This window comes from Mus caroli, unplaced genomic scaffold, assembly GCF_978045245.1.
Source record: "Mus caroli unplaced genomic scaffold, Mus_caroli_1 scaffold_9, whole genome shotgun sequence".
Classification (NCBI taxonomy): Eukaryota; Metazoa; Chordata; class Mammalia; order Rodentia; family Muridae; genus Mus; species Mus caroli.
In genome coordinates this window covers 74,818,610-74,832,857 of record NW_028227264.1, presented here as the reverse complement: position 1 = coordinate 74,832,857, position 14,248 = coordinate 74,818,610, and the positions used below count along the sequence as shown (strand labels likewise).

Genomic DNA, 14,248 nt, shown 5'->3' with positions numbered 1-14,248 from the left:
AATTGGGAAAAAAAAAAAAAAGAATTCTGGTCCATACGGAACCTCAGACTTGAATGGCAAAGCTAGACAGATGGCAGAGCTATCAGCTGCAAAAGAAGTTAGGTTGATATTTTCCTGGACTAGACATCTTATGAATAAAGTAATATGCTTTCTAATATCTAAGAGAGAAAAGTGTGAACTCCACCTGCTAATTCACATATGTTGATTTCTAGAGACAGTTGTAAGAAATGTTTGTCACGACTTTTACCATATTGAGCTTATTCTATAAACTAAATACAGAAGGCTCTAGGGTTTGGGACCCGGACAACTGGGTGTAGAGTGAGCTTCCATTGACCAGGAAGGCAATGTTCTTAGCTATATGAAGATTGGGAAACCCTGGAGCCTAAGGGTTTCAAGACAGGCCAAGGGGGAAAGTCTTATCTGTATGTAGAAGTTAGGAAAGATCAGAGGAGCTTGGAAATTTCACTGAGAATTCATTTTGACAAATATTAGGCGTCTGAGTTTAAGTAGTTTTAAGGAGACTGGTATTCAGAAAAGAGAACAAGGCTAGATAAAGAAATCTGAGAGTCATCAGGTGGCATTTGAAATCATGAGGTTCGATAAGATCGACTAGAAACTGAACAGAGAAGCTCGACTTTCCTGCTCCACCGAGGAGGAAAACTAAGGGAATAGGGTCAAAGAAGGCAAGTGAAGACCTCATCCCACTGAAGCCCTGAAGGGAGCCCAAGATGGAGCTGTGGCAATTGCTGATTAGATGTGGGGGAAGTGATTAACTACTGACTCTGGGGAGACTATAAAATGGGGTTGCTGGTACTTGCTGATTCCCTGTGGGGGAAATAATTACAGGCTCTGAAGAGATTACAAAATGGGGTTGCGGTACTTGCTGATTGGACGTGGGGGAATGATTAGTTACTGACCTAGGAGCTGCCTTAGGAGTCAGAGACGACAGGAAAAGAAAGATATTTCTGTTTAAAAACACCAGGCTGGACATAGATGTTGATTTCTGTTTCCTGCCCACGTCCCAGTCCAAAGACAAAGACATTAAAAACCCAGGACAGAAGTGAAAAGGAACGGGGGAGATAGGAGAGGATCCGGAAGGGAGGGAATGAGGGGTGGACTCACTCAAAACACACAATATGCATGTATGAAGCTCTGGATTTTAGAAAATATGTTAAAGAAAATTATAAAGACTAGAAGTAGATGGAGGAATGACTGATTCAGCAAGTCAGAGAAAATGGAAACCTCTATGTGTAGCTAAAGCCAGCAAGAAATGACAGTTCTCGCCAGGGAACGAACCCTTGAATTGTTTTTTTGTTTTTTTTTTTTTTTTTTGAGGCAGGGTTTCTCTGTATAGCCCTGGCTGTCCTGGAACTCACTCTGTAGACCAGGCTGGCCTTGAACTCAGAAATTCGCCTGCCTCTGCCTCCCAAGTGCTGGGATTAAAGGCGTGCGCCACCACGCCCGGCTTCGAACCCTTGAATTAACAGAATCTGGAGGGAGCAGTGAAAACCTGGAAGGAACATTATCATAGGTTGGTTTTTTTGTTTTTTGGGTTTTTTTTGTTTTGTTTTTGTTTTTGTTTTTTTTTTGGGGGGGGGGGGTTGAGACAGGGTTTCTCTGTGTAGCCCTGGCTATCCTGGAACTCACTTTGTAGACCAGGCTGGCCTCGAACTCAGAAATCTGCCTGCCTCTGCTTCCCTCCCAAGTGCTGGGATTAAAGGCATGCGCCACCATGCCCGGCTGTTTTTTTTTTTTTTTTTTTTTTAAGATTTATTTATTTATTTTATGTATGAGTACACTGTAGCTGTCTTCAGACCCAGCAGAAGAGGGGATCAGATCACATTGCAGATGGTTGTGAGCCACCATGTGGTTGCTGGGAATTGAACTCAGGACCTCTGGAAGAGCAGTCGGTGCTCTTAACCGCTGAGCCATCTCTCCAACCCCCCATTATCATAGTTTTAGTGTTCTGACTGGGTGGAAGCCTGGAGCAGCTGAGTAAAAGGCAGATGAGGCATAGCTGGATATCATCAAAACCAGAGAAATTGAAAATTTGCATTCATAGGGGGAATCCAGTCCTCCCTCTCACATTCCAACAGCTAGCCTGAGACAGGAGTCAAGATTTCCCTAAGGCAACTGGTCTGTAGTGCATTGGGCATGGTGGCACGTGGGTATAATTTCAACACTTCAGAGGCAGGAGAATTGTGATTCTGGCCAGCCCGAGTTACATAGTATGATCACCAGAGGGAAAGACAGAGGTGGGAGGGGGGAGAGCAGGGAGTGCGTTGATGAGATAGCTCATTTCTGTGCCTAGCTCACAAGCTCAAGGACTAGAGTTTGGCTCCCTGCCATCCACATGTAAACCAAACCGAGTAGCACATCTCTACAGACCCAGTGCTGGAGGAGCAGAAACAGAACAAGTCGTTAGCCAGCCAGGCTAAAGGAGATGATGAGCTCAGGGCCAGTGAGAAACCCGGTCTCCAAAAACAGAAAGCAAACAAGGAAGACTTCATGGTCCACATCTAACCCTCATACATGTAAGGATGCAGACGTACACATATGCACATACTCACATGAACACATGCACACACAAAAAGAAGAAAGACCTCCAGGCATTGGGGACTAGTAGAAAAACTAGAGAAATCCTCAGTGGGTAGACTTTGCTCCCTGATTCAGAGCTCCATTGTCAGCATGCATGAGCAAGCAGTAGAGGGAAACCCAGCAAGAACCCCTCTGCCCACCCATGGACATGAAGCCCAACAGAACCATCAGACGTCTGTGTCTTGGCATTACCTCACTAAACTACAAGACAAGTGCCAAGAAAAAGCTGCCCAGGGGACTCCTCATTTTAAAGCTATTATGTTTAGAATAAGTTTGTTTAATAGTAATATGAGTTAGGGAAAAAAAACCTAATAGAGGGCAGAGAGTTGAGACATTTGAAAATACCATGGACAGAAGTGATGTAATACAGTATTTTAAATTTTAACTTCACAAATGTATATGATGTGTTTTGATCATACTCATCCTCACTTTGTGCCCCAATTTCTAGAAGTCCACACACCAGCCCCAGAAATGATCTTAGAAATTTCAAGAAAGGGCCTGCAAGACGGCTTAGTGGGCATGGCTAAAGGCACATGATGTACAAGCCTGGGTAGAAGAATCGACTACACAAAGTTGCCCTCTGATCTCCATGTACACTCAGTGGCATGCATGCCCCACACACCACACACACACACACACACACACACACACACACAGAGGAATAAAAAATAATTTTAAATATTTTTTAGATATTTTCTTTATTTACATTTCAAATTTTATCACCTTTCCTGGTTTTCCCTCCAAACCCCCCCCTATCCTCTCCCCCTCCCCCTGCTCACCAACCCACCCAACTTTAAATATTTTTAAACCTCTTCTTTTTTGGGGGGGCGGGTTAGAGACAGGGTTTCTCTGTGTAGCCCTGGCTGTCCTAGAACTCACTCTGTAGACCAGGCTGGCCTCAAACTCAGAAATCCGCCTGCCTCTGCCTCCCAAGTGCTGGGATTAAAGGCGTGCGCCACCACGCCCGGCTTTAAACCTCTTTTCAAGAAACAAGACTAAAAGGTAATAATTGCCAATCTAAAATGTTACTCTCACTGAAATATTGAATCAAATATAAGGAGAAATAAAGACATTCTGGATGCAAAAGCCGTTACAGAGAGCTATGGTTCCCAGAGGGTGGTCATGAGAAAACGGAACTAGAACTCTACCTTACAAACAAGGCTGTGTTCGGTGGGCTGAGAGTTTGGGTGAAGTAGTGGCAAGAACATAGAATAAAACAAGGCAGGGAAAGCCAAAATTGCACCAGAGTGAAATTAAGTCATGAATCAGTAACAGATTCAGCTGCTACGAGGAAACATAAAGTCAGCCTGAACTTCGAATTCAGCCAACATTGAACTGACGAAAAAGACACGTAGTAGAGAAAATATAGGCATATATGTATGTGTGATATACATTGTAGGACAGATAGTACTTTTATTGTAGGAAAATGTTAGGAGCCATAATGGGACAAGCTAATAACTAGCAGGTGATCATCCTGAAATGGCCTGCTTTGGATTATTATATAATCTGTGACAGGTACACCCTTATTAAACAAGGCTATAAGGGATTATTTTAGGAAAGATTCCTGCTATTAATATGCTTTTCCTGTTATTATTAAATATATATAACAATCACTAAGTAGTAGCACACCCCTTTGGAGCAGATCTCTGCAGACCCTACTGTCTTGTAGTGATGCTATATAAACAAATAGATGACTTAAGTCTTAATGATGATCTCATACGAATGCCTAAAATTGGCCGGGCAGTGGTGGCGCACGCCTTTAATCCCAGCACTTGGGAGGCAGAGGCAGGTGGATTTCTGAGTTCGAGGACAGCCTGGTCTACAAAGTGAGTTCCAGGACAGCCAGGGCTATACAGAGAAACCCTGTCTCAAAAAAAAAAAAAAAAAAAAAAAGAATTCCTAGAATTATATGTGATTATTAAGCTCTTTTATAGCGGACTGCTATCAGGTCCTTTTCTGGTAGTCAAAACTTCAGTGAGAACTCTGCCAGTCTCCCAAGTGGCACCAGTTAATTGCTCTTAGTAACCAGACTTTCTCCTACTCAGAGCATATTCCAAGAGGTTATAAAACAATTAACCAAAGGCCATAAAAATAGAACTAATGATTTATTATAGGTGCTAGGACAGAAGATAAAATATTGACTGGGTTTATCTATACAAAACTTCACTAATAACTTAGTTATGGTTTTAAACCTCCAGTGAACCTGTGCAGCTGAGACAGGTGGTGGATGTTTAGCCAGATAATTACTCCTAATGGATATGCATGGAAACATTTTTTTTTTTTTTTTTTTTTTGGTTTTTCGAGACAGGGTTTCTCTGTATAGCCCTGGCTGTCCTGGAACTCACTTTGTAGACCAGGCTGGCCTCGAACTCAGAAATCCGCCTGCCTCTGCCTCCCAAGTGCTGGGATTAAAGGCGTGCGCCACCACACCCGGCTGCATGGAAACATTTGCTGTTGTAAACTTCTATTTCAATTTATGATTTGATTTTGTATGTGACCTGGTGATGAACTTTGTGACATGTGATCATGTATTCTGAAAGGTGTATAAGTACTGAGGACAAAGAGATGAAGAGAATCAAAAGAGGAGAATTTTTTGCCTTTCCTCACTTAGAAGAATTTTTCCCTTTCCCAGATTAGGATCTTTCTGCTTTTCCCCTTAGATAGCTTTCATAGGAAACTTTTTACAACTTAGTAATAAGTACCATAATCACTTTTCTAAGTGTCCCCTTTTCTTCCTGACTTCTGACTAGCAGGCTGAAGATTAGAGCCCAGCAGTTCCTGCTGAGATAGAACAAAGGCCGCACTGCTTAATCCTCCACTGTTAGGCTACAGGTGTTAATCACCTAAGTCTTTTACCCTCAAAAAGCAAGAAAGTTTCTAGGACCTTTTAGAAGTTATTGTCAGCATTTCAGTCCAGATAGAGAGCTGGAAAGACCTCAGACTAAAGCCATCACCAGAGTCCTACTCTGTGACTCCACCACTACCCTCTCTGGGCTGGGAGGCTGGAGGCAGGAAAAGAATGTCACTATTAAAGCAAGGTTAAGGAGTAACAAGGTTAAGGAGCCTACAGGATGACAAAGCAGACAGAACTGCTTGCCCCCAACCATAAAAGCCGTAGGCTAATTCAGAACCTACATGGTAGGACAAAATTGCAGTTTCCCTTGACTTCTGCACTTGAGTACTTGAGCCCCTGTTGGTGGAACTGTTTAGGAAGGATTAGGAGGTGTGGCCTTGTTGGAGGAGGTGTGGCCTTGTTGGAGGAGGTGTGGCCTTGTTGGAGGAGGTGTGTCACTGGGGTGAGGGGGGTGAGTTTTCAAAAGCCTGGGCTACTTCCAGTTAGCTCTGTTGCCTGCTTGTGGATCAAGATGAAAACCCTTAGCTACTACTCCAGCACCATGCCTGCCTTCCTACTGCCTGCTATACTCCCAAACATCCTACATACTCTCTAAACATCCCCAATAAATGTATGTACTATGTATGGTGCCTTATTACAGCAACAGAAAAGTAACACACGCAATAAATAAATGCTTAAAATAACATCAAGTCTTTCTTGATAAACAGTGAGCCACTGAAGAGGGGAAAAACTTGGGGCGATGGCTCAGCAGGTAAAAGTACATGCTACACAACTAATAACCTGTGTGTGATCCCGCAAACACACAGGAAGCAGTGGTGTCTATCCTGTGAGCCTGACACTCCTAATATGAAAATGGAGATAGAGACAAGAATTGACTGGAAGAACTGGAGACCTGGCTTGGTGGTTACAAACACTAGCTGCTCTTCTGGAGGACCTGGGTTTGAGTCTCAATACCCAGGTGGTGGCTTACAACTCTATATAACTCCAGTTTCAGGGAATCAGACACCCTCTTCTGCCTCTATGGGCACTAGGTATGCACATGGTACACAAGTGTGCATGCAGGTGAAACACTCAAGACATATAAAATGAATTTAAAAAAAAATAATTGGCTGGAAGCACAAGGATCAGCTAGCCTGAGATATACTGTACAGCACATAAATGAGAGACCCTGCCTCAATGAGGATGGAAGGGGAGAAGTCTAAAAGTTGTTCTCTAAGCCCTTCATGGATGCAAGAACGCACACAACACACACACACACACACACACACACACACACACACACACAAAGATTTGTGCCAGCAAGTTGGCTCAGGGGGTAAGGCTGCTTGCCTCCAAGCCCAATGATGTGAGTTCAGTTCCCGGTTGCATATGGTGGAAGGAGAGAACTGACTCCGGAAATTTCCTGATGTGCTTCCTCATTCATATGTATGGAAGTCAGAGGACAGCTTGGCCTTCACATGTGCACTGGCACACACTTGCCCATACACATACAGAACGTAAAGTTATTAACATACATAGGACAAAAAAAATTGTAAAGTCTAAAAGATGTAGTATTTGGAGGGTCACAGGGCGGGTAGCGGGAAGCTTTACTGGTAGTTTTGAAGATGGCCAGAGCAGATTTCTTCCAGGGCTTTTTACACAGTGAGCTGAACAAGGACCAGAGACCCTGCATACTCCTCTTGAACAGACTCGGGGCTTTTTACACAGTGAGCTGAACGAGGACCAGAGACCCTGCAAACTCCTCTTGAACAGACTCAGGGGCTTTTTACACAGTGAGCTGAACAAGGACCAGAGACCCTGCATACTCCTCTTGAACAGACTCAGGGGCTTTTTACACAGTGAGCTGAACAAGGACCAGAGACCCTGCAAACTCCTCTTGAACAGACTCGGGGCTTTTTACACAGTGAGCTGAACGAGGACCAGAGACCCTGCAAACTCCTCTTGAACAGACTCAGGGGCTTTTTACACAGTGAGCTGAACAAGGACCAGAGACCCTGCATACTCCTCTTGAACAGACTCAGGGGCTTTTTACAGTGAGCTGAACAAGGACCAGAGACCCTGCAAACTCCTCTTGAACAGACTCGGGGCTTTTTACACAGTGAGCTGAACAAGGACCAGAGACCCTGCATACTCCTCTTGAACAGACTCGGGGCTTTTTACACAGTGAGCTGAACAAGGACCAGAGATCCTGCATACTCCTCTTGAACAGACTCGGGGGCTACAGGACAGTAGTCTGGGAATGCTTAGTGCACAGTTTAAGAGAAGTGACCGTCGCTAATTTTATTAGTACATCTTCCATTCCTTGCAAAATGCCATTTGATATATTTATGTGCATGGGTGTTCTGCATTCCTGTAGTGCACAGACAGGTGTGGTGCCACAGAGGTCAAGAGAGGATGTCAGGTCTTCTGGAAACCACAGGTTCTTCAGCAAGAACAAGTGTAATGTGGCAAGCCATCTCACCAACCTCTTCCACGTGTTATTTTGAAGAGAAAATAGGATCAGGTCACTTCTAATGTTTTTCCACAACTAATCCCCATGGCCCTCTGAGGGTAGTGAGAGCCTGCTGGCCTGCGCCAGCCATTTGGTCGCACAACCAACTGGTGCCTCAAGGCGTTCATCATGCCCTCTCATGGACACTACTACATTCAATGTATGTACTACATTCTATGTATACTACTACGATGTATATATGTATTTTGTTTGTTTGTATGTATGTATGTATGTATGTATGTATGTATGTATGTTGGCTCTCCTGATGAGCAGAGTTGACCTTGCAGTGAGGACCCTGTGTCTTACTTGTCCCTGCATTTCTGATAGCTAAGACACCAGGGACAGTGACTTTACTAAGAGAATTATCTATTATAAACAGAATAAGCAGTCAATGGATTACCAAGGGAGGGAGAATCAGTTTTTTCCAGGTAGGTCTCTGATAGGTTCTCCAATCCCATATGGCCATCCCTAAGTACATATGCATTCAAGCAACATTGAATAGACTCAGTAGACGTATGTATATGTAACAATTATAGAAGAATAGGTCATGAGTCCCAGAGTGTGGAGGGGGAGGGGTAGAAATGATCTAATTACAGATTACAGTACACTCACACATGAAAGTCTCAAAATATGTGTATACGGAAAACCAGAAAGTTACAAAAACTCCCTCTGAGTATTTTCCGGTGTGTGTGAGAGAAAAACATCTAAGGTCACAAAAAAAAAACCAAAAAAAACCAAAAAAAAAAACTACTACTAAAGACATCACATAGCCTTCAGTCATAAAACTAGAAGGCTCTGGAATGATTCAAAAAGTTTATTTGCATAATTAATAGTCGCATTTCCAACAGCATCTATAACACAATTGAATACAGACAAAGCATTATGAATTGGAGATCCCTCTCCCGTCAGACGGCTACATGTCCACCATCTCCAGCAGTGCAGAGAGGTGCAGCTCGGAGGCTGCTTCTTCCGCCCTTGAGCTCTGGATCAGCCTTTCCAGGAGTTTCAGCTTTTCCGTCAGGGATGAATCTGATGCCTCTGAGAACCTCAACTGCTCTCCTCCTGTCCCTGAATTCTAATTGAGTAAAAAAGAAGCAAGACGTAGTCATGTGTGGCGGCAGTCACATCAGATCCATGCTCACACCCTTAGAGCCTCTTGGGCTCAACAGAACCCTCGCCTCCATCTTGCCAGCCTAATCTGCTACACAAAAATAGCCAGTATTCTACGGAGCTTAACCAAGTTCCCGCCTTGAGTCATTTATTGATTAGACATATAATCAATTCCATTGTGAAGACTTTTGTACATTAAACTTTGTTAACTATCTGGCAATGTCTTTAGAGAGAATTAGTCAGAATATAAATTTGGGGAGCTGGTAGAGTGGGGTTGAAAAAGGGTGGAATATAGTTTGAGATAGCCTCAAACTTGCTACATAGTAGAGGCTGGCCTTGAACTCCTGATCTTCCTGCTTCCATCCATCTCCAAGTGCTGGGATTACGAGTGTACACCACCATGCCTCACAATAAGTCAGAGAGAAGAGTATTTTAAAGGATTAAGCAAACTCATCAATGGGAACAGTATGCTGTCGTACTCTGCCTTCCTTCTGTGAGATTTCCTAAGCCATTCCAGAAACACCTTTTGCCCCTGCCCCACGGCATGATCCTTCAGATAAACTCTTTCTGCTTCCTTATCCGCCAAGAAAAACATAGAGGCGCTCTGGGGCCTGGATGATCTGGCTTTGAAAATACTACTCTAATGTGAAATTTACTTCTGTGAGCTCATCTTCTTCCCTTATTAATTTTCCTTAGGGAAAGTTAATCCCAGAACGGAGTCTGGTCAAGGTTCAGATAGTTATGTGGCCCCACAGACAAGAGCTACTGTTCCTGTGTGTGCTGGTTTGTTTTTGTTTTATTCTATTTTCTGAGACAGAGTTTCTTTGTGTAGCCCTGGCTGTCCTGGAACTTGGTTTGTTGACAAGGCTGGCCTCAAGTTCAACTGCCTGTGCCTTCCAAGTGCTGGAATTGAAGCTGCGTCCACCGCCTAGCAGTGCTGGTTAGTTTCAAGCTAGGTAGTATTGTGGAAAAGAAAATCTCAATAGAGAAAATGCCCCCATAAGACTGGCCTGGGGGCAAACCTGTGGCAATTCTGATTAAGGTGGCAGGGCCTTATTGTGGGTGGGGCCACCCCTAGACCAGCTGTCCTGGATTCTATAAGAAAGCAAGCTGAGCAAGCCATGGAAACAAGCCAGTAAGCAGGACCCTCCATGGCTTCTGCCTCAGCTCCTGCCTCCAGGTTCCTGCCTTGCTTGAGTTCCTGTCCTAACTTCTTTGGATGGACTATAAACCCTTTCGTTGCTTATAGTCATGGTGTTTTATGACAGGAATAGAAGCTCTAATTAAGAAATTAGTTACCAGGCCTTGGGGCATTACTGTGACAGACCTGAGAATGTATTTTGGAGGATTGTGCATGGCCTCTGGAACTTCAGACTAGAAAAGCACTTGAGTGTTCAGAGTTTAATGAATTGTGGGAACACAGCAAATGGTGAAAGTAGGAGTAGTGCCAGCCAGGCATGGGGGCACATGCCTTTAATCCCAGCACTCGGAAGGCAGAGGCAGGTGGATTTCTGAGTTCAAGGCCAGCCTGGTCTACAAAGTGAGTTTGAGGCCAGCCTGGTCTATACAGAGAAACCCTCTCTCGAAAAACCAACACACAAAACCAACACAAAACAAAACAGAAGAGTAGTGCAGATGGTGGTGGCCTGGCTTGTGATGTTTGAGAGAGAAGTCTTGAGTCTCTCAAGTACTCTAAGGCTGAGACAAGTGATACTGGTCAGCTGGGAGCTGCAGAATCAGCCCTGATTAGGAGAGCAGCAGCACTGAGGTAAATTATTCTCAAGTGTTTATTCAGGATGAGCACATAGAATTCTGCTCACGGCCCAAAGGGAGCTGAGGCTGCACCTCATGTTGGCATCTGAACTTGGTAGTGTAAGGCTCTCCCTATACTGGTTTTGAAGGCATATAGGGGTTGTGAAGATCAGCTGAGGCTTTGGCACCATGAGAGGCCAGGCCAGGCCAGACCACGGATGCTCCCCCTGCAGTAGAAGGCTCAGAATTGAAGGTGTCGGGGCGATATAATGCTTGGTATCATGTGGCAGGGGTGGAGAGTCCCTGAAGAAAGCCAGAGAGATGTTATTGTCCCAGGAGCAGCCCAGCTGCAATGGGGACTCAAGCATTGGGCATGGCAGTACCATGGTGACCTGACCACCAGGGGTCGCAGCAGCTGTGGCATGCAGCCAGCCTGAGCCTAGAGGACAAGCTGCATGTGCAGCAGACAGCCACCAGGCATTTTGAAGGAGCCCAGAAGAGGGAGAGTGAGTGTCAGACAGAAGTGGTGTGACACCTGGCTTTACACTGCTGGACTCTGGGTGCTCTCAAGTTGACCGTGACTGTGCCCTTATTCCCCTTCTTAGAATAAGAACTTATGTAACTTATTTATTTTACAAGTAACCACAGTTCAGAGACTTTTAACTTTCAAAAAGACACTGAAATTTTAGAGACTTTGGATATTTTACAGAGAATCTGGATATTTTAAAGAACTCCTGGATATTTTTTTTTTTTTTTTTTTAGAATAAAAGGGCATCTATTTGGGGCATGAGAACAGGGGTGAGAAGGGAACATGGACATAGAAAAAAAGGTGATAGAGAAGGAAGAGGCGGGCCACGGAACACTGGGGGGGGGGGAAGGGGGTAGGGGAGAGGCTAGAGAGGGAAGGGAGAGAGGGAAGCAGAGGGGGAAGGGAGAGAGAAGGAGGGGAGGCAGAGAGAGGATAAGGCCAGAGAAAGAGTGAACTTTTGGATATTCTAAAGAGACAGAACTTTTAAGGTATTTAAAATGGTTTTTAGTTTGTTTTTTCTTTTTTCTTTCTTTTTTTTTCCCCTCCCTCATTTTTTCAGGACAGGGTTCCTGTGTAGCCCTGGCTGTCCTGGTACTCACTCTGTAGACCAGGCTGCCTCACACTCATGGAGTGCTGGGATTAAAGGTGTGGTCCACTGAGGCTGGCGCATTCCCTGTCTTTAATTCGGGAAATGGCAAGGGTACTCGTTCTCACCTGAGGACTTGTAGATGTTTTCACCATGGTCCGAGTTTTGATAGAATCAGGAAAGGACACTAGTGTCTGAGGGAGGTAGAGAGGAAGGCGAGTTGACTCTGTGAATGCCTGTGAGTCTTGCGATAACCACTGCTGAAGTTGATCTTCAAACCTGAAACAGTATGAGAGCAGAAAGTGAGGAAGACAGAGCTTAAGCGGCACTCCCTCCCCTGTGCTGTTAACTCCTCGTCCTGAGTGTCCGTGAACAGATGTGGATGCCCACGTGACGTCAGAGGACGCTCTGTGGTGCTCTTGGATTTATTAAATCCTTTCAGGGACTCAGAACAAGGCTAAGAAGTTGGTGGTCACTGACAGGGACAAGAACTCGTGAGCAGACTCAAGCATGCAGGCTGCTGAGGGCCAGAGTGGCGACTGGAGACAAAGGAGCTGAGTCAGGAGCATGTGTCAGTATGGCTGCGGTTTGTGTGCTGACCTTCATGTCCTAATGGTCTCAGGAGAGCCCTAAGGGTGGAGCACTGTGTGTAGGCTGGAGGTGACACTGCACCCCAAGGGGAGAGCTGACCTCAAGCACACAATGCAATGCTCCTCTCTAGCATCAGGAGGGACACACCAGCATGGTGGGAAGACAACCTTGACCAAGTTCTGTCTTCCCTGTTCTATTTCTCAGTGTGAATGACCAGAAGAGGAAGGTACAAAGGAAAGGAAGTCAGCTAAGCAGAGGAGGGTCTGCACTAGCTCCTATCCACCTAGTAAGAAATGACCCACTGAAGACTTGAGCTTCACAAGGGCCAAGAAGCAGTGGTCAGCCATGGTAGACCAAGCTATGTACTTAGCTACACACAGTCCCTCCTCTAGAAGACTTAAAATAATAAGCAATGAAGCCAATTTCAAATGATAAAACTCAGAATATTCTTTCTAGAGCACAATCTGTCTCTTAAGGGCTTCTACTTTTAAAAAGTTATTTTTAGTTATGTATAGATGTGTGTGTGAACATCTGTGTAGGTGCACGAGTGCTCACAGAGGCCGGAGGGGTCAGATCCGAGGAGCTCGAGTTAGAGGTGCTTAGGAGCCACCTGCTATGGATGTGGGTACCAAAGTGAGGTCCTCTGGAAACTCAGCAAGCACTCCAGCCCACACTTACACTTTATCAATGTCTCACTTCCTTTCTTTTCTTTTCTCTCTTCTTCCTTCTTTTCTTTTTAAATAAAGTCTCATCACTATAACCCTAGCCAGCCCAGCCGCCCCTTCCTAGCCTTGGCTGTCCTGACTTTCCTCTTGCAGGAAGTAGAAAGAATGCATGAGTACCCAGGAAGGGGACAGACAGACCAACCTCTTGTTCTCTTCCTTCTCTTCCAGCAGACTGCTGGACAGACTCTGTGCCAGGAGCTCTTCTGCAGAAGCCCCCCGAAGCAGGTCCTCTGTACTGAGGCTCCCCTCTTGGCCACTCTCTTCCTTTTTCTTCCCTTTCTGGTGCACATGAAGCAATGGAGTAGGAAAAGTGCTTGTAGGAGGATGGAAGGACCTCATCCCCGAACTGGAAGCACAAGGGTGGAAGTTCTTACAGTCAAGAAAGATGGGAGAGAAGATGACAACATTGTGCACAGCACACGGACACAGCTGGACACGTGTTCACTCCATTAACAAAAGCCTCAAGATCCAAGTGCTCTAGTGGGTGGTTTATACCCATGTCAGGCCCTGGGCCTGCCTTGACTTCCTTCAAGTCAGAGACTATGGCAACAAGAGAGGGCAGCTCTCATATTATGTGCTATATAGTGACTCTCACACACACATCAAGAGACACTGTTGGCAAAACAAAACAAAACAAAACAGCCGGGCGTAGTAGTGGCGCACACCTTTAATCCCAGCCCTCTGGAGGCAGAGGCAGGCGGATTTCTGAGTTGGAGTCCAGCCTGGTCTACAAAGTGAGTTCCAGGACAGCCAGGGCTATACAGAGAAACCCTGTCTCGAAACAAAACAAAACAAAACAAAACAAAACAAGAGACACTTGTTGGTCAGGCTTGCTGGCATGTGCCTTTAATCCCAACATCCTGGAAGCAGAGGCAGAGACAGACAGATTTCTGTGAGCTCAAAGACAGCCTGACCTACATAGTGAGTTCCAGGCCAGCCAGGGATACATAACATAAAAGAGAGGGAGGGAGAAAGGAAGAGGGGGTGGGGGGAAGGAGGGAAGAAGGGAGAC

The 14,248-nt window shown here is 45.1% G+C and overlaps 1 protein-coding gene across 2 annotated transcripts in view; it reads right to left on the bottom strand.

The window, feature by feature from the left end:
- Positions 1-8,739: 8,739 nt before the first annotated feature.
- The window catches only part of Mcm3ap (minichromosome maintenance complex component 3 associated protein), a 52,608-nt gene continuing 47,099 nt past the window's right edge, over positions 8,740-14,248 (bottom strand). For both annotated transcript variants that reach the window (XM_021173990.3, XM_021173988.3), the window contains exons 27-29: positions 13,379-13,582; positions 12,049-12,199; positions 8,740-9,018 (exon numbers count right to left, since the gene is read on the bottom strand). In XM_021173990.3, the coding sequence (XP_021029649.1) occupies positions 8,857-9,018; positions 12,049-12,199; positions 13,379-13,582 (517 nt within the window). In that variant the 3' untranslated portion in view covers positions 8,740-8,856. The remainder of the gene's footprint in view (positions 9,019-12,048; positions 12,200-13,378; positions 13,583-14,248) is intronic.